The sequence below is a fragment of the Anomaloglossus baeobatrachus genome, chromosome 11 (assembly GCF_048569485.1).
Source record: "Anomaloglossus baeobatrachus isolate aAnoBae1 chromosome 11, aAnoBae1.hap1, whole genome shotgun sequence".
In the NCBI taxonomy this organism is placed as follows: Eukaryota; Metazoa; Chordata; class Amphibia; order Anura; family Aromobatidae; genus Anomaloglossus; species Anomaloglossus baeobatrachus.
The window spans coordinates 159,338,934-159,360,576 of record NC_134363.1 but is presented as its reverse complement, the minus strand read 5'-3'; the positions used below and the strand labels follow the sequence as shown (position 1 = coordinate 159,360,576).

Sequence of the window (21,643 nt, the reverse complement as noted above, 5' to 3'; positions counted from 1 at the left end):
AGTTAGGTCCAGAAATATTTGGACAGTGACACAATTTTGGCGAGTTGGGCTCTGCATGCCACCACATTGGAATTGAAATGAAACCTCTACAACAGAATTCAAGTGCAGATTGTAACGTTTAATTTGAAGGTTTGAACAAAAATATCTGATAGAAATTGTAGGAATTGTCACATTTCTTTACAAACACTCCACATTTTAGGAGGTCAAAAGTAATTGGACAAATAAACCAAACCCAAACAAAATATTTTTATTTTCAATATTTTGTTGCGAATCCTTTGGAGGAAATCACTGCCTTAAGTCTGGAACCCATGGACATCACCAAACGCTGGGTTTCCTCCTTCTTAATGCTTTGCCAGGCCTTTACAGCCGCAGCCTTCAGGTCTTGCTTGTTTGTGGGTCTTTCCGTCTTAAGTCTGGATTTGAGCAAGTGAAATGCATGCTCAATTGGGTTAAGATCTGGTGATTGACTTGGCCATTGCAGAATGTTCCACTTTTTTGCACTCATTAACTCCTGGGTAGCTTTGGCTGTATGCTTGGGGTCATTGTCCATCTGTACTATGAAGCGCCGTCCGATCAACTTTGCGGCATTTGGCTGAATCTGGGCTGAAAGTATATCCCGGTACACTTCAGAATTCATCCGGCTACTCTTGTCTGATGTTATGTCATCAATAAACACAAGTGACCCAGTGCCATTGAAAGCCATGCATGCCCATGCCATCACGTTGCCTCCACCATGTTTTACAGAGGATGTGGTGTGCCTTGGATCATGTGCCCTTCCCTTTCTTCTCCAAACTTTTTCTTCCCATCATTCTGGTACAGGTTGATCTTGGTCTCATCTGTCCATAGAATACTTTTCCAGAACTGAGCTGGCTTCATGAGGTGTTTCTTTGTCGCTCTATTGGGAGACCCAGCCAATTGGGTGTATAGCTACTGCCTCCGGAGGCCACACAAAGTATTACACTTAAAAGTGTAAGGCCCCTCCCCTTCTGCCTATACACCCCCCGTGGGATCACGGGCTCCTCAGTTTTCATGCTTTGTGCGAAGGAGGTCAGACATCCACGCATAGCTCCACTGTTTAGTCAGCAGCAGCTGCTGACTATGTCGGATGGAAGAAAAGAGGGCCCATACTAGGGCCCCCAGCATGCTCCCTTCTCACCCCACTTTTGTCGGCGGTGTTTGTTAAGGTTGAGGTACCCATTGCGGGTACGGAGGCTGGAGCCCACATGCTGCTTTCCTTCCCCATCCCCTTAGGGCTCTGGGTGAAGTGGGATCTTATCGGTCTCCAGGCACTGAGGCCGTGCTCCATCCACAGCCCCTGGGAATCTGCTGGACATGGAGCTGAGTATCCTCAGGGACATGGCCCTGCTACGTTGAGGTACTCTGTGTCCCCATGAAGGGGACCGCGCACAGACACACGGCAGCACTGCTGGGTGTGTTAGTGCGCCAGGGATGGCGGCGCTGCCCGCACTGGTGCCATCGCACACTACAGCGTGCTGGGTGTGTTAGAGTATTGAGGGACTGCCGCGCTAACCGCCGCTGCCATTTTTATCTCAGGCGCGGCTGGGACTTGTGGTGCGCCGGGGACTTCCGCGCCGACCAGGGCTTATATGCCGGGCCGCGCTTATCACTCTAGTCCCCGGCTTTTGCGGCCTACTCTCACTTCGTTACCGCCCACTGGCCTGCCAGTCAGGGTAAGGGCGTGACGCTGCACAGCACGGCAGCGCTGAGAGATGGAGCATGCTTTGCATACTCCACCCCTCTCACTGTACACAGTGTGAAACCGGATTCCCGCACTTTCTGGGGCACGCCCACGGCCTCCTCCTCTACACAGGACGCCGGCAGCCATTCATGTCAGTTTTTTCTGTGACTGAGAAAAGAGACAAGTTTGGGAAGACCCTGGCAGGGATTCTGGTGGTCACACAACCGCTGTGAGCGGGCGGTAAGCAGCACCTGTGGTGCTGACCCCACTAGTGCCGAAATGCACATATAGATATATGCTTGTACGCTATACATTGCACTGTTCGGTCGCACTTTTGTATTTTGGCTATATACCCTCCTTGATTGTTCGGGGGAGATAACAGCATATCGTCTGTGAAAAACAAGGGTGCAGAAGCACAGGTTTTCTATGCAGCCTGTACAGCATGTACGGCTATACTGCCGGCAGGTTCCACGGACCCCAATTGTATGCAATGCACGGCCCTTGTGGAACTTACTCAGCCGGAGTCTCTGCTAATGGTCCAGGTGGTGGGGACGGAGTTTGCAGTATCTACTTCAGACTTTCTGAGACTATGGCTAAGATACTAGAAGCCTTGCAGTCCAGACCGGTCCCTCAGACCATGGGCTCTGTTGATTCATTGCCCCTGGTCCCCCCCCCCCAGTTGGTACAAGGTGCTCCTGGAGTGTCTCAGGGATCCCAGGGTGAGGGGTCTGACTCGGACCGCAGTCCCAGACCCCCTAAGCGACCTCGCTGGGAGCATCCCTCGACGTCACCGCATCATTCAGGGTCTCAGCAGGGACTCTCTCTATGATAAGGCGGAGGTATCTGGTCAGGATTCTGATCCTGAGAACGTTCTCTACCTGGATACACCTGATTGTGACACCGTAGTGAACGATCTTACGGCGTCCATCAATCATATGTTGGTTATTTCTCCCTCAGCTCCTACGCCTGAGGAGTCAGCTTCTCAGCAGGAGAAGTTCCGTTTCAGGTTCCCCAAGCGTACATTGAGTACGCTTTCTGGATCACTCTGACTTCAGGGAGGCAGTCCAGAACCACCAGGCTTGTCCAGATATCGTTTTTTCCAAACGCCTTAAGGATACACGTTATCTCTTCCCTTTTGACGTTGTCAAGGGCTGGGTTCAGTGTTCCAATGTGGACCTCCTATCTCCAGCGGCTAAATCCTTAGTTGCAGTGGAAGATATGGCTTCACTCAAAGATGCCACTGACAGACAGATGGAGCTCTGGTTGAAATCCATCTATGAAGCTATTGCCGTGTCTTTGCTCCAGCTTTCGCAGCCGTCTGGGCGCTCCAAGCGGTCTCAGCGGCTCAAACGCAAATTGAGGCAGTCACACGTATGTCTGCGTCGCAGGCTGCGTCTTTAACATCTCAAACGTCAGCGTTTGCGTCATACGCCATTAATGCTGTCCTGGACTCGGCGAGCCGGAAGGCGGTTGCGTCCGACAATTCAGTGGTATTACGCAGAGCCTTGTGGTTGCGGGAATGGAAGGCAGATTCTGCTTCCAAAAAAAAAAAAAAAGTGCCTAACCAGTTTGCCATTCTCTGGCGACCGCTTGTTTGGTGAGCGACTGGATGAAATCATCAAACAATCCAAAGGAAAGGATACATCCTTTCCTCAGGCTAAACCGATCATACCCCAACAGAGGAGGGGACAGTCGAGGTTTCGGTCCTTTCGGGGTGCAGGCAGGTCCAATTCTCCTCGTCCAAAAGGCCTCAGAAGGATCAGAGGAACTCCGACGCGTGGCGGTCTAAATCACGCCCTAAAAAGACCGCCGGAGGCGCCGCTACCAAGGCGGCTTCCTCATGACTTACGGCCTCCTCACACCGCATCCTCGGTCGGTGGCAGGCTCTCCCGCTTTTGCGACACCTGGCTGCCACAAGTAAAAGACCGTTGGGTGAGAGACATTTTGTCTCACGGTTACAGGATAGAGTTCAGCTCTCGTCCTCCGACTCGATTCTTCAGAACATCTCCGCCTCCCGAGCGAGCCAAGGCTCTGCTGCAGGCGGTGGGCATTCTGAAGGCAGAAGGAGTGGTGGTCCCGGTTCCTCTTCAGCAACAGGGTCACGGTTTCTACTCCAACCTGTTCGTGGTTCCAAAGAAGGACGGGTCCTTCTGTCCTGTTTTGGACCTAAAACTGCTCAACAAACACGTAAGGACCAGGCGGTTCCGGATGGAATCCCTCCGCTCCGTCATCGCCTCAATGTCCCAAGGAGATTTCCTAGCATCGATCGATATCAGGATGCTTATCTCCATGTACCAATTGCTCCAGAGCATCAGCGCTTCTTGCGCTTCGCCATAGGAGACGAACACCTTCAGTTCGCGGCACTGCCGTTCGGCCTGGCGACAGCCCCAAGGGTTTTCACCAAGGTCATGGCTACAGTAGTTGCGGTCCTCCACTCTCAGGGTCACTCAGTGATACCCTACTTAGACGATCTGCTGGTCAAGGCACCCTCTCAAGAGGCATGCCAACACAGCCTCAACGTTACTCTGGAGATGCTACAGAGTTTCAGGTGGATCTTCAATTTTCCAAAGTCAAATCTGACACCGGTCCAATCGCTGACATATCTTGGCATGGAGTTTTCTTACTCTTCCAGCGATAGTGAAGCTTCCGCTGGACAAACAGCGTTCACTACAGACAGGGGTACAATCACTCCTTCAAGGTCGGTCACACCCCTTGAGGCGCCTCATGCACTTCCTGGGGAAGATGGTGGCAGCAATGGAAGCAGTCCCTTTCGCGCAGTTTCACCTGCGTCCTCTTCAATGGGACATCCTACGCAAGTGGGACAGGATGCCGACGTCCCTAGACAGGAACGTCTCCCTCTCTCAAGCAACCAAAGCTTCCCTTCGGTGGTGGCTTCTTCCCACCTCATTATCGAAAGGGAAATCTTGCCTAACCCCATCCTGGGCGGTGGTCACGACGGACGCGAGTCTGTCAGGGTGGGGAGCGATCTTTCTCCACCACAGGGCTCAGGGTACGTGGACTCAGCAAGAGTCCTCACTTCAGATCAATGTTCTGGAGATCAGGGCAGTGTATCTTGCCCTAAAAGCGTTCCAGCAGTGGCTGGAAGGCAGGCAGATCCGAATTCAGTCGGACAACTCCACAGCGGTGGCTTACATCAACCACCAAGGTGGGACACGCAGTCGGCAAGCCTTCCAGGAAGTCCGGCGGATTCTGCTGTGGGTGGAAGCCACAGCACCCACCATATCCGCAGTTCACATCCCGAGCGTAGAAAACTGGGAAGCAGACTTTCTCAGTCGCCAGGGCATGGATGCAGGGGAATGGTCCCTTCACCCGGACGTGTTTCAGGAGATCTGTTGCCGCTGGGGGATGCCGGACGTCGACCTAATGGCGTCTCAGCACAACAACAAGGTCCCGACATTCATGGCGCGGTCTCACGATCACAGAGCTCTGGCGGCAGACGCCTTCGTTCAGGATTGGTTGCAGTTTCAACTCCCTTATGCGTTCCCACCTCTGGCACGGTTGCCCAGAGTGTTACGCAAAATCAGGTCCGACTGCCGCCGCGCCATCCTCGTCGCTCCAAAATGGCCAACGAGGTCATGGTACCCGGATCTGTGGCATCTCACGGTAGGCCAACCGGGGGAACTATCAGACCGACCAGACTTGCTGTCTCAAGGGTCGTTTTTTCCTTCTGAATTCTGCGACCCTCAACCTGATGGAGTGGCCATTGAGTCCTGGATCCTAGCATCTGCAGGGTTATCTCAAGGAGTCATTACCACTATGAGACAGGCCAGAAAACACACATCTGCCAAGATCTACCACAGAACGTGGAAGATATTCTTATCTTGGTCCTCTGCTCAGGGAGTTTCTCCCTGGCCAATTGCCTTGCCTACTTTCTTTCCTTCCTGCAATTCGGTTGGAAAAAGGTTTGTCGCTCGGTTCCCGTTAGGGACAAATCTCAGCGCTCTCTGTATTTTTTTCAGAAGCGCCTAGCAAGACTACCTCAGGTACGAACGTTCCTGCAGGGGGTTTGCCGCTTAGTCCTTCCTTACAAACGACTGTTAGAACCCTGTGATTTGAACAGGGTGCTGATGGTTCTGCAGAAACCACCATTCGAGCCTATGAGGGTTTTTTCTCTCTCACGCCTTTCGCAGAAAGTGGTTTTCCTAGGGGCAGTCACTTCACTTCGGAGAGTGTCTGTCGGGGCAGCATTGTCGTGCAAAGTCCCCTTCCCGGTGTCTCACCAGGTCAAGGGGTTCTGCGTCCGGTTCCGGAATTTCTCCCTAAGGTGGAATCCCCCCTTTCATCTCAATCAGGGTATCCGTACCCTCTGTCTTCATCCAGTTCACCAATGTGAAAAGGATTTGCACTTGATTAGATCTGGTGAGAGCACTCAGACTCTTCATCGATCGTACGGCGTCCCTGCGCCGCTCGGAAGCACTCTTGTCCTTGTCGCTAGCCAGCGTAAAGGGTTGCAGGCTTCCAAATCAAGACTGGCTCGGTGGTTCAAGGAACCAATTCTCTAGCTTATCGTTCTGCTGGGCTTACGGTTCCCTCAGGGCTGAAGGTCCATTCTACCAGAGCGGTGGATGCGTCCTGGGCTTGAGGCACCAGGCTACGGCTCAGCTTGTGTGTCAGGCGGCTACCTGGTCCAGCCTCCACACTTTCACGAAACACTGTCAGGTGCATACCTATGCTTCGGCGGATGCCAGCATAGGCAGACGAGTCCTTCAGGCGGCGGTTGCCCACCTGTAGAAAGGGGCCGTTTTACGGCTCTATTACGAGGTATTATTTTACCCACCCAGGGATTGCTTTTGGACATCCCAATTGTCTGGGTCTCCCAATAGAGCGACAAAGAAGAAGGGAATTTTGTTTACTTACCGTAAATTCCTTTTCTTCTAGCTCTAATTGGGAGACCCAGCACCCGCCCCTGTTTTTTTGTATACACATGTTGTTCATGTTGAATGGTTTCAGTTCTCCGATATTCCTTCGGATTGAATTTGCTTAAACCAGTTTATTGGCTTTCCTCCTTCTTGCTTTTGCACTAAAACTGAGGAGCCCGTGATCCCACGGGGGGTGTATAGGCAGAAGGGGAGGGGCCTTACACTTTTAAGTGTAATACTTTGTGTGGCCTCCGGAGGCAGTAGCTATACACCCAATTGGCTGGGTCTCCCAATTAGAGCTAGAAGAAAAGGAATTTACGGTAAGTAAACAAAATTCCCTTCTTTTCAGCAAATGTAACTCTGGCCTGTCTATTTTTGGAATTGATAAATGGTTTGCATCTAGATGTGAACCCTTTGTATTTACTTTCATGGAGTCTTCTCTTTACTGTTGACTTGGAGACAGATACACCTACTTCACTGAGAGTGTTCTGGACTTCAGTTGATGTTGTGAACGGGTTCTTCTTCACCAAAGAAAGTATGCGGCGATCATCCACCACTGTTGTCATCCGTGGACGCCCAGGCCTTTTTGAGTTCCCAAGCTCACCAGTCAATTCCTTTTTTCTCAGAATGTACCCGACTGTTGATTTTGCTATTCCAAGCATGTCTGCTATCTCTCTGATGGATTTTTTCTTTTTTTTCAGCCTCAGGATGTTCTGCTTCACCTCAATTGAGAGTTCCTTAGACCGCATGTTGTCTGGTCACAGCAACAGCTTCCAAATGCAAAACCACACACCTGTAATCAACCCCAGACCTTTTAACTACTTCATTGATTACAGGTTAACGAGGGAGACGCCTTCAGATTTAATTGCAGCCCTTAGAGTCCCTTGTCCAATTACTTTTGGTCCCTTTAAAAAGAGGAGGCTATGCATTACAGAGCTATGATTCCTAAACCCTTTTTCCGATTTGGATGTGAAAACTCTCATATTGCAGCTGGGAGTGTGCACTTTCAGCCCATATTATATTTATAATTGTATTTCTGAACATGTTTTTGTAAACAGCTAAAATAACAAAACTTGTGTCACTGTCCAAATATTTCTGGACCTAACTGTATATATGTATGTATGTGTGTGTTACATACAGTAATATATACAGAGTATAATATATACATATGTGCGCGTACCCATCTACACACATATATAAAAATGTGTGTGTAGATGGGTGCGTGCGCGCGCGCGCGCGCGCGCACACACACACACACACACACACACATATATATGGTGTGTTACATACACTAATTATAATGGTATAATAATATATACAGAGTATAATATATATACAATATAATGTTTACGCACCCATCTACACTTAAACACACATTATTTTATATATATATATATATATATATATATATATATATATATATATATATATATATATATATATATATATATATATATATATATATATATATATATATATATATATATATATAATCTGTATGCGTACACACACCTATTTACACTTACACATACATATATGATGTATATGTGTGTATATATCTGTATTTGTGTGTGTGTATATGTATGATATATATATATATTATATACACACACATGTATTTACACATACACACACATATTTTATATATCTATATACATTATATAATATATAATATGTATGTGTGTCTAAAGTAGTCTCAGGAGCTGAGCCTTTTCCACACAAGGCAGGTATTGGGGTAAGTGCACTCGGTGTCTTTTTCGGGTGGGTTCACTGCTTACGCTGCCTGAGAAATTGCTAATCAAACATTCAAATGTATGGACGTGCATTTCTATAGAAAAACGACTTGCTGTGAATCTATTTAGGCTTTTGACAATGTTTTTAACTGAGGACCAGGATTAGGAGAGATATCCCCAGCAGTGAGGAGAAGCAGAGAGAGTGTTAGTAAGTGGGAGCAGGAGAGGCCGTGAGATGGACGTGTGTGTCTGGAGACACAGGGTGAAATGTGGAGGAAAATATCTGAGGGGAAGGTAAGATCGGTGGGGAGGATGGAGGGAGAGATGAATAGCTCATTACTGGCTTTAGGGATCAGAGGGGGCAGTAAAGAGTGAAGTATTATAGGGGTGAAAGTGAATAGAAACACAAACATTGTTTACATTGACTATGTATGCAGTCACCTTCCGGTCACATTCTGGCCTAATTCAATGCATCATACTTATATGGTGCATACTTGTATTGGTGCAGACGAAAAGTCTTGTGCAGACTTTTAGTTGCCCCACTATATGCACATACAAGTGCACTCAGCTGAATATATATATATATATATAGATATAGATATAGTGTGTATATATATATATATATATATATATATATATATATATATATATATATATATATATATATATATATATATATATATATATATATATATATATATATATATATATATATATATATATATATATATATATATATATATATATATATATATATATATATATATATATATATATATTCTATACATATATACTATACATATATACTATACGTACGTACGTACATACATACATACATACATACATACATACATACTATACTATACATATATACTATATATATAAATATATATATATATATATACTCAGCTGAATATATATAGATATAGTGTATATATATATATATATATATATATATATATATATATATATATATATATAAAATATACTATATACTATATATATAGTATAGTATAGTATATATATATATATACTATATACTATATCTATATCTATATATATTCAGCTGAGTGCACTTGTATGTGCATATAGTGGGGCAACTAAAAGTCTGCACCAATACAAGTATGCACCATATAAGTATGGTAAGTATTACATATATATATATATATATATTATAATATAAAAAAAAATAACTGATTCTGCCGCTGTCATAAAACTCCCATCAATGGAAAAAGTTTTTTAACCCATAAGTTAAACATAAACACCGTAAAAGAGAGAGGAATCTAAAAGTTATAGTTGCAGCTTTTATGGTTGCCACACATAAGCCCCCCCCCCCCCCCGTTTTACGTTTTCTAAACACCAAAAATATACCTGCAAAAACTACAGCTTACAGGGAACCTGTCAGGTGCAATATATGCACCCAAGAACCACGAGCAGTTCTGGGTGCATGTTGCTAATCCCTGTCTAACTGTCCCTGTATGCACTAGTATAGATAAAGATCTTTAGAAAAAGTATTGGCCATGAGGCCAGTGACTAGTCACAAAGGCGTTATTTCCTGCACTCATTCCGCCCTCTTAGTATGTTAGTACACCCACATGGGCTTGCTAACATACTATTCAATGCCCACTGCCCTCATCATCAGCGGTGACACTCATACCTGTGTCCACTGTCACCACATCAGATGCCGGGCTTAGACTCAGTGTACATACTCAGAAATCCCGGTACTTCCAGTCATGTGCACTATGAAGCCGGGTGTATGCGTCCTGGCTTTAGAGAGGTCTAGTGCACATGACCGGAAGTGCCAAGACTACTGATGATGCTCACTGAGCCTAAACCTGGCGTCTGAGTCGGTGATAACGGACACAGGTACGCACGTCACCGCTGATGACGCTGGGCAATGAACATTGCATAGCATGTTAGCACACTCCTGATGGTGTCATGCTGAGGGTGTACTAGTTGGGGGAAGTAACGCCTTTGTGACTAGTTCCTGTGCTCATTAGCATATCATAAAGGATCTTTAGGGTATGTGCACACGTTGCTTTTTTTTCAGCGCGGAAAAAAACGCACCTCTGGCAGAGGGGAGAATTGTAAACAATGCTTTTTAAAGAAAAAGGCATCGAAAACGCATGCGTTTTTCATGCGTTTTTCATGCGTTTTTCATGCGTTTTTCATGCGTTTTTCTAGGTGCGTTTTTTAAGACTTGTCAGTGTTAATAAAGTTGGTTGAACACAGACCTTTGGAAAAAAAAACCTGTGATGTCATTTCCTTCTCCACATTCTGTTTGGATAAATGGGAGGGCTTGGAATGGAAGGAGCACCATTTGAATTTTGGAAAAGTTGAAATAAACTTAGCGCACCATGTCACATTAGCAGAGCCCCTTGGGTACCTATACGTCAGAAAACCCCCACAAGTGACCCCATTTTGGAATCTGCACCCCTCAAGGATTTTATTCAGGAGTATATTAAGCATTTTGAATCTACAGCTACTTCACCCAAAATGTTGCTGTAGCAACAATATTCTCACTTTTAGGCCCGTTTCACACGTCAGTGAAAAACAGTGACGTTTTTCACTGGCGTGTAAAATACGCACATGTCCCTCCGTGTGCCGTGAATCACGGCACACATGGGTTGTCTAAGTGCAATCTGGGCTCCGTTCTCCGTGGCCCGTGATTGCACTTAGAGATTAACTCACCTGTGCGCGCTCCCGCTCTCCATGGTGCTGATCGCTCACGCGGTGCAGCATCCGGCTGGCGCTGACCCCCGCAGCAGCTGCTTCCGGGTCGGCTGTGTCGCACATCATGAATATGCGCGACAATAATGAGCCGGCTCAGAAGCAGCCGGCAGAACGGGCTGCAGAGGACATCGCTGGACGCCGGGAGAGTAAAAATGATTTTTATTTTAAAAGCACTTTTTTTCTGACACGTGTTTCAGGGACCACACCACTGCGTGGTCCGTGGAACATCAGTGATGCCAGAAAAAAATGGACATGTCTCCGTGCAGCAATCACGCACACGCGGGTACGCTGCACGGAGACACGTGCAGTGAAAAATCACTGATGTGTGAGCAGACCCATTCATTATAATGGGTCTGCGTATGTCAGTGATCCTGGTACGTTTAAAAAAAAAAGCACAAACGTACCAGAATCACTGACGTGTGAAAGGGGCCTAAGGCTATGTGGCCATGATCCAGCGACACGGCGTCTAGTACACAGTGCCCGCCTTCCTGCAGAGATGTGAGTGTTGTCCACGGGAGAACGCAGCTGGCCATGCCCACGATTTGGGGTCAGGCCGCTGTGGAGCTCTATGCTACCTGCATAGAACACTCTTGTCTCCGCAGCATAAATTGACATAAATTGACATAAATTGAGCTGAGGCTCGGGAAGCTGCGCCACCGGTCGGTTTATGCTGCGGAGAAAAGAAGCACAGTGGGCATGAGATCTCCAAAAATCCTTCCACTGTGCTTCTACTGCACAACGCAGCGTCATGGACGCAGGGAAAACAATCTGCGCCCAAAACGCTGCAAACCCCGATTGTGGGCATCCAGCCTAAAAAGCGTCAATGGAGGTCAAATATATATACAACGTCCCACCCCCGCCTGCATATTCTAAGCTGGCACCTTTAGTACCTTTCATGTGGCACTAAAGGGTGCCTAGCCTAGTTTTTATCACAAAAACAAAAAAAAAAATGGCGTGGGGTCCCCCCTATTTTTGATAGCCAGTCAGGGTAAAGCAGACAGCTGTAGCCTGCAAACCACAGCTGGCAGCTTCATCTTGTCTGGTGATCAATTTGGAGGGCTCCCCAGGTTTTTTTTTTATTTATAAATAAAAATAATAAAAAAAAAATAACATGGGGTCCCCCCAAATTAGATCACCAGCCAAGGTGAAGCTGACAGCTGAGGTCTGGTATTCTCAGGGTGGGAAGAGCCATGGTTATTGGACTCTTCCCAGCCTAAAAATAGCAGGCCACAGCCGCCCCAGAAGTGGCGCATCCATTAGATGCGCCAATCCTGGCGCTTCGCCCCAACTCATCCCGCGCCCTGGTGCGTTGGCTAACGGGGTAATAAATGGGGTTGATACCAGATGTGTAATGTCACATGGCATCAAGCCCAGCAATTAGTGATGTCACAGCGTCTATCAGACACCCGACATAACTAATTGACAGTAAACAAAAGCAAAAAAAGACAACAAAAATTTTTTTATTAGAAAAAACACTCCCCAAATCATTCCCTTGTTCTCCAATTTAATAAAAAAAATGGGTCCGCAGAAATCCATTTGGATGTCCCACGTCGCCTCTGGACCTTCTAGAATATGGGGGCACGTTCAGGGAACGTATCCCCCATTTTCTAGGAGGGCAGACCCTCCATTTGAGGAGAGTGGGTGCCAAAAATCTGCACCCACTCTCCCCGGGTCACAGCTGCAGAGTGCCGAGCAGCCAGCACAGCTCTATGAACACTGTGCTGGCTGTCAGCTGCTCTGCACATGTGACCGGCCAGCGTGCACTGTGGAGGAGGAGGGAGCCGCGGGGGATCAGCGCTGCGACCGGACAGGTATGTATGACACCGGGGGGAATTGGGGTGAACGGGCAGGGCCTGGGGGCATTTTTCTGTCGCATGTGTTATTGCACATGCGACAGATAACATAGGAGCTGGGCGGCCGGTGCGCTACTGTGCGCGCAGCCATGTTGGATTTTCGGGAGGGGGGTCGGGGGTCGGGGCGGGCACTTTGGCGACACCGGGGGCTTTGCCAGGAAGTGAGGTCAACAGGAAACCTCTTGACCTCACTTCCAGGTAAATGCCTGCGTTCTGGCATGCCGACAAAGGCCGCGGACCGCAACAAAAAAGCAGGTCCATGCGGTGTAGCTGCGTTCTGACCCCACATCATTGATTTCAATGGGGGAGAGAACGCAGCCACAACGCACAAAAGAAGTGACATGCTGCTTTTCTTTCCGCACCGATTTTTGGCATCCAAAACGCTGCGGAAAGAAACGCAGCATGTGCACTGATTTTTCAGCTTTCCCATACACTTTGCTGGGAAAGCTGAACGCATGCAATTTGCCACTGAAACGCTGCGGTTCAAAACGCAGCGTTTCCGCGGTAAAAAACGCAACGTGTGCACACAGCCTTAGAAATACTTTTTCTGAAGATCCCTTTTATCTATGCTAGTGTATACAGGGACGGTTAGGCAGGGATTAGTAATATACACCCAGAACTGCTCGTGGTTCATGTTCTAACTGACACGTTCCCTTTAACACATTTTAAAAAAATAAAAAAAAAAACCCTCATACAGGTCCATCGAAAAGCTTTTGGTTCTTGGTAGAAGAGGGAAAAACTAAAAAGGTAAAAGTGAGTGGCTTCACATGTGCAGATTTTGGGACTGATGCTGATTTGTGATTATTTTCGTGGCACGTGGACTCCTGCAAGTCACATTCAGATAAGTGAAACTGGCGCAGCCATTTCTGGAACAAACCTGGTGTGTGCGGTTCTCACAATAATGTGTCGTCACTTTTCAAATAACTTCACATTATTCTATGTAATCTGGAGATGTAACAGCAGACGTGCTTTATTATTTCTAGGCTGGTGAACCCAACAAACAGCGCCCTATGGAAGAAGCTTCGTCTAGACATAAAGATGTATCTGAACTCTGTCATCCAGGTAACCGGGATTTGCATTCTCTTGTTAGACCTGTCATGATGATCCCAAGTTAATAAAAACTGAGCATTGATAAAGGCATTAGGCCGCGTTCCGATGGCAAAAACGTACACGGAGGTTGCCCTGGAGCTGCTTGTCCGCCCCCAGGTTGCCCTGGAGCTGCTTGTCCGCCCCCAGGTTGCCCTGGAGCTGCTTGTCCGCCCCCAGGTTGCCCTGGAGCTGCTTGTCCGCCCCCAGGTTGCCCTGGAGCTGCTTGTCCGCCCCCAGGTTGCCCTGGAGCTGCTTGTCCGCCCCCAGGTTGCCCTGGAGCTGCTTGTCCGCCCCCAGGTTGCCCTGGAGCTGCTTGTCCGCCCCCAGGTTGCCCTGGAGCTGCTTGTCCGCCCCCAGGTTGCCCTGGAGCTGCTTGTCCGCCCCCAGGTTGCCCTGGAGCTGCTTGTCCGCCCCCAGGTTGCCCTGGAGCTGCTTGTCCGCCCCCAGGTTGCCCTGGAGCTGCTTGTCCGCCCCCAGGTTGCCCTGGAGCTGCTTGTCCGCCCCCAGGTTCCCCTGGAGCTGCTCGGCCGCCCCGAGGGTTCCCCTGGAGCTGCTCGGCCGCCCCGAGGGTTCCCCTGGAGCTGTTCGGCCGCCCCGAGTGTTCCCCTGGAGCTGTTCGGCCGCCCCGAGGGTTCCCCTGGAGCTGTTCGGCCGCCCCGAGGGTTCCCCTGGAGCTGTTCGGCCGCCCCGAGGGTTCCCCTGGAGCTGTTCGGCCGCCCCGAGGGTTCCCCTGGAGCTGTTCGGCCGCCCCGAGGGTTCCCCTGGAGCTGTTCGGCCGCCCCGAGGGTTCCCCTGGAGCTGTTCGGCCGCCCCGAGGGTTCCCCTGGAGCTGTTCGGCCGCCCCGAGGGTTCCCCTGGAGCTGCTCGACCGCCCCCAGGTTGCCCTGGAGCTGCTCGGCCGCCCCGAGGTTGCCCCAAGCTGCTCGGCCGCCCCCAGGGTACCCTGACGGTCAGTGCTCGGTTACAACTGTCATTTTATGCAGACAGACATTTAAAGAATACGACCCCAACCATGTTGGTGATCATTGCTGTAAGTATTAGTTCTTGACCCTGTATACCAGTCTATCCTTTTATAAAAAAAAAAAAAAATAATTCATATTTTTAGATGTTTATGATGTATCACATTTTACCTTATTGATGAGACCAGATTGGATGTAGGTTGTTTCTTTGTCGCTCCATTGGGAGACCCAGACCATTGGGTGTATAGGCTATGCCTCCGGAGGCCGCACAAAGTATTACACTAAAAGTGTAAAGCCCCTCCCCTTCTGCCTATACACCCCCCCGTGCTCCCACGGGCTCCTCAGTTTTTTGCTTTGTGCGAAGGAGGCAGACATGCACGCACAGCTCCACAGATTGGTCAGCAGCAGCTGCTGACTATGTCGGATGGAAGAAAAGTGGGCCCATATAGGGCCCCCAGCATGCTCCCTTCTCACCCCACTCTTGTCGGCGGTGTTGTTAAGGTTGAGGTATCCATTGCGGGTACGGAGGCTGGAGCCCACATGCTGTTTTCCTTCCCCATCCCCCTCAGGGCTCTGGGTGAAGTGGGATCCTATCGGTCTCTAGGCACTGAGACCGTGCTTCATCCACAACTCCTGTGGAGCCTGCTGGATAGGAGCCGGGTACCGTTCAGGGACATGGCCCTGCTACTTGGAGGTACTCTGTATCCCTGTTGGGACCGCGCACAGCAACACTACAGCTTTGCTGGGTGTGCTAGTGCACCGGGGACCGCGGCGCTGACCGGGTTAAAAGGTGCCATTACACACTCAGCGTTGCTGAGTGTGTTTTAGGTATAGAGACTGCCGCGCTGACCGCCGCTGCCGCGGAAACACTGCGGCGCGGCTGGGACTTGTAGTGCGCCAGGGACTTCCGCGCTGGCCGCGCATATACGGCGGCCGCTCATTACTCAAGTCCCCGGATTTTTGCGGCCTAGTTTCCTTTTCCTCCCGCCCTCAGCCCTGACAGGCAGGGGAAGGGCGGGAAGCTGCACAGAACGAGCAGCACTGAGGGCTGGAGCATGCTTTGCATACTCCACCCCTCTCACTGTGCACAGTGCGGCTCCAGTTCCCGCACTTTCTCGGCCACGCTCACGACTCCCTCCTCTCCTCAGGACGCCGGCAGCCATTCCTGTCAGCTCCTCGGACGCAGCAGAGGGGGACAAAGTCTGGAAGACCCAGGCAGGGACTTGGGTGGCCTCACAACCGCTTGAAGCGGGTGGTAAGCAGCACCTGTGGTGCTAGCCCCATTGTGCAGTAGTGTAACTATACTGTATATGTTTATGGTATATACTTTACACTGTATGGTGCACAGTTCATTTCTGGCTATATACCCTATTGTGTTGCTCAGGGAAGATAATAGCATGGCGCCCACAAAAGGCAGGGGTGCCAAAACACAGGCTTATTATGCTGCCTGCGCCGCATGTACGACCCCGCTACCGGCAGGTTCAACTGACCCTCATTGTATACAGTGCTCGGGCCCTGTGACACTTACTCAGCCAGAGCCTCTGCTAAGAGGGGCCCAGGGGGAGCCACCTGCTGACAATGTCCAGGTGACGGGGACAGAGTTTGCAAAACTCTCTGAGACTATGGCTAAGATACTAGAAGCCTTGCAGTACAGGCCGGTATCTCAGCACAGGGACTCTGTTGAATCTTTGTTCCCTGGCCCCCCTCAGTTGGACCAACAATGTCCTCCAGGGGTATCTCATAGATCCCAGGCTGAGGGTTCTGACACAGACCCCAGCCCCAGACCGACTAAGAGAGCTCGCTTAGATTTTTCTCTCGACATCATCATATTGTTCAGGGTCTCAGCGAGGGGAATCGCTGGTTGATGACGCGGAAGTAGCTGATCAGGATTCTGATCCTGAGGCCGCTCTCAATCTTAATACTACAGACGGGGACGCCATAGTGAACGATCTTATTGCGTCCATCAATCAAATGCTGGATATTTCTCCCTCAGTCCCTCCAGCAGAGGAGTCGGCTTCTCAGCAGGAGAAATTCCGGTTCAGGTTCCCCAAGCGTACACCGAGTATGTTTCTGGACCACTCTGACTTCAGAGAGGCAGTCCAGAATCACCATGCTTGTCCAGATAAGCGTTTTTCTAAGCGCCTAAAGGATACACGTTATCCCTTTCCACCTGACGTGGTTAAAGGTTGGACTCAGTGTCCCAAAGTGGATCCTCCATTCTCCAGACTGGCGGCTAGATCCATACTTGCAGTGGAAGATGGGGCTTCACTCAAAGATGCCACTGACAGGCAGATGGAGCTCTGGTTGAAATCCATCTATGAAGCTATCGGAGCTTCTTTTGCCCCAGCATTCGCAGCCGTATGGGCGCTACAAGCTATCTCAGCAGGTCAAGCGCAAATTGAAGCAGCCACATGCACGTCCGCGCCACAAGTGGCGTCCATTACCACTCAGACCTCGGCATTTGCGTCTTACGCTATTAATGCTGTCCTGGACTCTGCGAGCCGTACGGCGGTGGCAGCCGCCAATTCGGTGGTACTCCGCAGGGCCTTGTGGCTACGGGAATGGAAGGCAGATTCTGCTTCCAAAAAGCGCTTAACCAGTTTGCCAATTTCTGGCGACAGATTGTTTGGCGAGCGTTTGGATGAAATCATCAAACAATCCAAGGGAAAGGATACATCCTTACCCCAGCCCAAACCGAACATACCCCACAGAGGAGAGGGCAGTCGAGGTTTCGGTCCTTTCGGGGCGCGGGCAGGTCCCAATTCTCCTCGTCCAAAAGGCCTCAGAAAGAGCAAAAGAACTCTGATGCATGGCGGTCTAAGTCACGTCCTAAAAAGACCACCGGAGGGGCAGCTAACAAAGCGGCTTCCTCATGACTTTCGACCTCCTCATCCCGCATCCTCGGTCGGTGGCAGGCTCTCCCGCTTTTGCGACACCTGGCTGCCACGAATAAAAGACCGCTGGGTGAGAGACATTCTGTCTCACGGTTACAAGATAGAGTTCACCTCTCGTCCCCCAACTCGATTCTTCAGGTCATCCCCGCCTCCCGAGCGAGCAGAGGCTCTTCTGCAGGCGCTGCGCACTCTGAAGGCAGAAGGAGTGGTGATCCCTGTTCCTCTTCAACAACAGGGCCACGGTTTTTACTCCAACTTGTTTGTGGTCCCAAAGAAGGACGGGTCTTTCCGCCCTGTCCTGGACCTGAAACTGCTCAACAAACACGTAAAAACCAGGCGGTTCCGGATGGAATCCCTCCGCTCCGTCATCGCCTCAATGTCCCAAGGAGATTTCCTTGCATCGATCGATATCAAAGATGCTTATCTCCACGTACCGATTGCTCCGGAGCACCAGCGCTTCCTGCGCTTCGCCATAGGAAACGAACACCTGCAGTTCGTGGCACTGCCGTTCGGTCTGGCAACAGCCCCAAGGGTTTTTACCAAGGTTATGGCTACTGTAGTAGCGGTCCTACACTCTCAGGGTCACTCGGTGATCCCGTACTTGGACGATCTGCTGATCAAGGCACCCTCTCAAGAGGCATGCCAACACAGCCTCGAAGCTACCCTGGAGACTCTCCAGAGTTTCGGGTAGATCATCAATTTTCCGAAGTCAAATCTGACACCGGCCCAATCGCTGACATATCTTGGCATGGAGTTTCATACCCTCTCAGCGATAGTGAAGCTTCCGCTGATCAAGCAGCAGTCACTACAGAAAGGGGTACAATCTCTCCTTCAAGGCCAGTCACACCCCTTGAGGCGCCTCATGCACTTCCTGGGGAAGATGGTGGCAGCAATGGAGGCAGTCCCTTTCGCGCAGTTTCACCTGCGTCCTCTTCAATGGGACATCCTACGCAAATGGGACAGGAAGCCAACGTCCCTCGACAGGACTGTCTCCCTCTCTCAAGCGACCAAAGCTTCCCTTCGGTGGTGGCTTCTTCCTTCATTATCAAAGGGGAAATCCTTCCTACCCCCATCCTGGGAGGTGGTCACGACGGACGCGAGTCTGTCAGGGTGGGGAGCGGTTTTTCTCCACCACAGGGCTCAGGGTACGTGGACCCAACAAGAGTCATCGCTTCAGATCAATGTTCTGGAAATACGGGCAGTGTACCTTGCCCTGAAATCGTTCCAGCAGTGGCTGGAAGGCAAGCAGATCCGAATTCAGTCGGACAATTCCACAGCGGTGGCATACATCAACCACCAAGGCGGCACACGCAGTCGGCAAGCCTTCCTGGAAGTCCGGCGGATTTTGCTGTGGGTGGAAGCAACGGCCTCCACCATCTCTGCAGTTCACATCCCAGGCGTGGAAAACTGGGAAGCAGATTATCTCAGTCGCCAGGGCATGGACGCAGGGGAATGGTCCCTTCACCCGGACGTGTTTCAGGAGATCTGTTGCCGCTGGGGCATGCCGGACGTCGACCTCATGGCGTCCCGGCACAACAACAAGGTACCGATGTTCATGGCACGGTCTCAAGATCCCAGAGCTCTGGCGGCAGACGCCTTAGTTCAGGATTGGTCGCAGTTTCAACTCCCTTATGTGTTTCCTCCGCTGGCACTGTTGCCCAGAGTGTTACGCAAGATCAGGGCCGACTGCCGCCGCGTCATCCTCGTCGCTCCAGACTGGCCGAGGAGGTCGTGGTACCCGGATCTGTGGCATCTCACGGTCGGCCAACCGTGGGCACTACCAGACCGACCAGACTTGCTATCCAAGGGCCGTTTTTCCATCTGAATTCTGCGGCCCTCAACCTGACTGTGTGGCCATTGAGTCCTGGATCCTAGCGTCTTCAGGGTTATCTCAAGACGTCATTGCCACTATGAGACAGGCTAGGAAACCAACGTCCGCCAAGATCTACCACAGGACGTGGAAAATTTTCCTGTCGTGGTGCTCTGCTCAGGGTTTTTCTCCCAGGCCTTTTGCCTTGCCCACTTTTCTGTCCTTCCTTCAATCTGGACTGGGAAAGGGTTTGTCGCTCGGCTCCCTTAAGGGACAAGTCTCAGCGCTCTCTGTGTTTTTCCAGAAGCGTCTTGCCAGGCTTCCACAGGTACGTACGTTCCTGCAGGGGGTTTGTCACATAGTCCCCCCTTACAAGCGTCCGTTAGAACCCTGGGATCTGAACAGGGTGTTGAGGGTTCTTCAGAAACCACCATTCGAGCCAATGAGAGATATTTCTCTCTCACGCCTTTCGCAGAAAGTGGTTTTCCTAGTTGCAGTCACTTCTCTTCGGAGAGTGTCTGAGCTAGCAGCGCTGTCATGCAAAGCCCCTTTCCTGGTGTTTCACCAGGACAAGGTGGTTCTACGTCCGGTTCCGGAATTCCTCCCTAAGGTGGTATCCCCCTTTCATCTCAATCAGGATATCTCCTTACCTTCTTTTTGTCCTCATCCAGTTCACCAATGTGAAAAGGATTTGCACTTGTTAGATCTGGTGAGAGCACTCAGACTCTATATTTCTCGTACGGCGCCCTTGCGCCGCTCGGATGCACTCTTTGTCCTTGTCGCTGGCCAGCGTAAAGGGTCACAGGCTTCCAAATCAACCCTGGCTCGGTGGATCAAGGAACCAATTCTCGAAGCTTACCGTTCTGCTGGGCTTCCGGTTCCCTCAGGGCTGAAGGCCCATTCTACCAGAGCCGTGGGTGCGTCCTGGGCTTTGAGGCACCAGGCTACGGCTCAGCAGGTGTGTCAGGCGGCTACCTGGTCGAGCCTGCACACTTTCACGAAACACTATCAGGTGCATACCTATGCTTCGGCGGATGCCAGCCTAGGTAGACGAGTCCTTCAGGCGGCGGTTGCCCACCTGTAGGAAGGGGCCGTTTTACGGCTCTATTACGAGGTATTATTTTACCCACCCAGGGACTGCTTTTGGACGTCCCAATGGTCTGGGTCTCCCAATGGAGCGACAAAGAAGAAGGGAATTTTGTTTACTTACCGTAAATTCCTTTTCTTCTAGCTCCAATTGGGAGACCCAGCACCCGCCCCTGTTTTTTTGTGTACACATGTTGTTCATGTTGAATGGTTTCAGTTCTCCGATATTCCTTCGGATTGAATTTACTTAAAACCAGTTTATAATTTTTTCCTCCTTCTTGCTTTTGCACCAAAACTGAGGAGCCCGTGGGAGCACGGGGGGTGTATAGGCAGAAGGGGAGGGGCTTAACACTTTTAGTGTAATACTTTGTGCGGCCTCCGGAGGCATAGCCTATACACCCAATGGTCTGGGTCTCCCAATTGGAGCTAGAAGAAAAGGAATTTACGGTAAGTAAACAAAATTCCCTTCTTTTCCGGCTTTTTATGTATTTCATAATGTCTATTTTCCAGCTGCTGAACTGCCTCACCGAATCCACAGTCAGCGCCGCTGTTCTCCAGCACGTTAACAACACGGTGCATTTCTACCTGTGCTTCCCGAAACACACGCAACAGCTTCTTAAGGTAAGAGCTCATAAGTTACTACATAGGTCACACATTTGTATAGTGCGTATGTATTTCTATGCGGGCAGCACAGTGGCTCAGTGGTGAGCACTGCAGACTTGGGTGGCTCAGTGGTTAGCACTGCAGTTTTGCAGCGCTGGGGTCCTGGGCTCAAATCCCAACATGGACAACATCTGCAAGGAGTTTGTATGTTCTCCCTGTGTTTGCGTGGGTTTTCTCCGGTTTCCTCCCACACTCCAAAGACATACAGATAGGGACTTTAGATTGTGAGCCCCAATGGGGACAG

The 21,643-nt window shown here is 50.0% G+C and overlaps 1 protein-coding gene across 1 annotated transcript in view; it reads left to right on the top strand.

Moving 5' to 3' along the window:
- The window catches only part of NOC2L (NOC2 like nucleolar associated transcriptional repressor), a 144,143-nt gene that overhangs the window by 35,588 nt on the left and 86,912 nt on the right, over window positions 1-21,643 (top strand). The window contains exons 7-8 of the mRNA XM_075328046.1: window positions 13,882-13,960; window positions 21,247-21,357. Of these exons, the coding sequence (XP_075184161.1) occupies window positions 13,882-13,960; window positions 21,247-21,357 (190 nt within the window). The remainder of the gene's footprint in view (window positions 1-13,881; window positions 13,961-21,246; window positions 21,358-21,643) is intronic.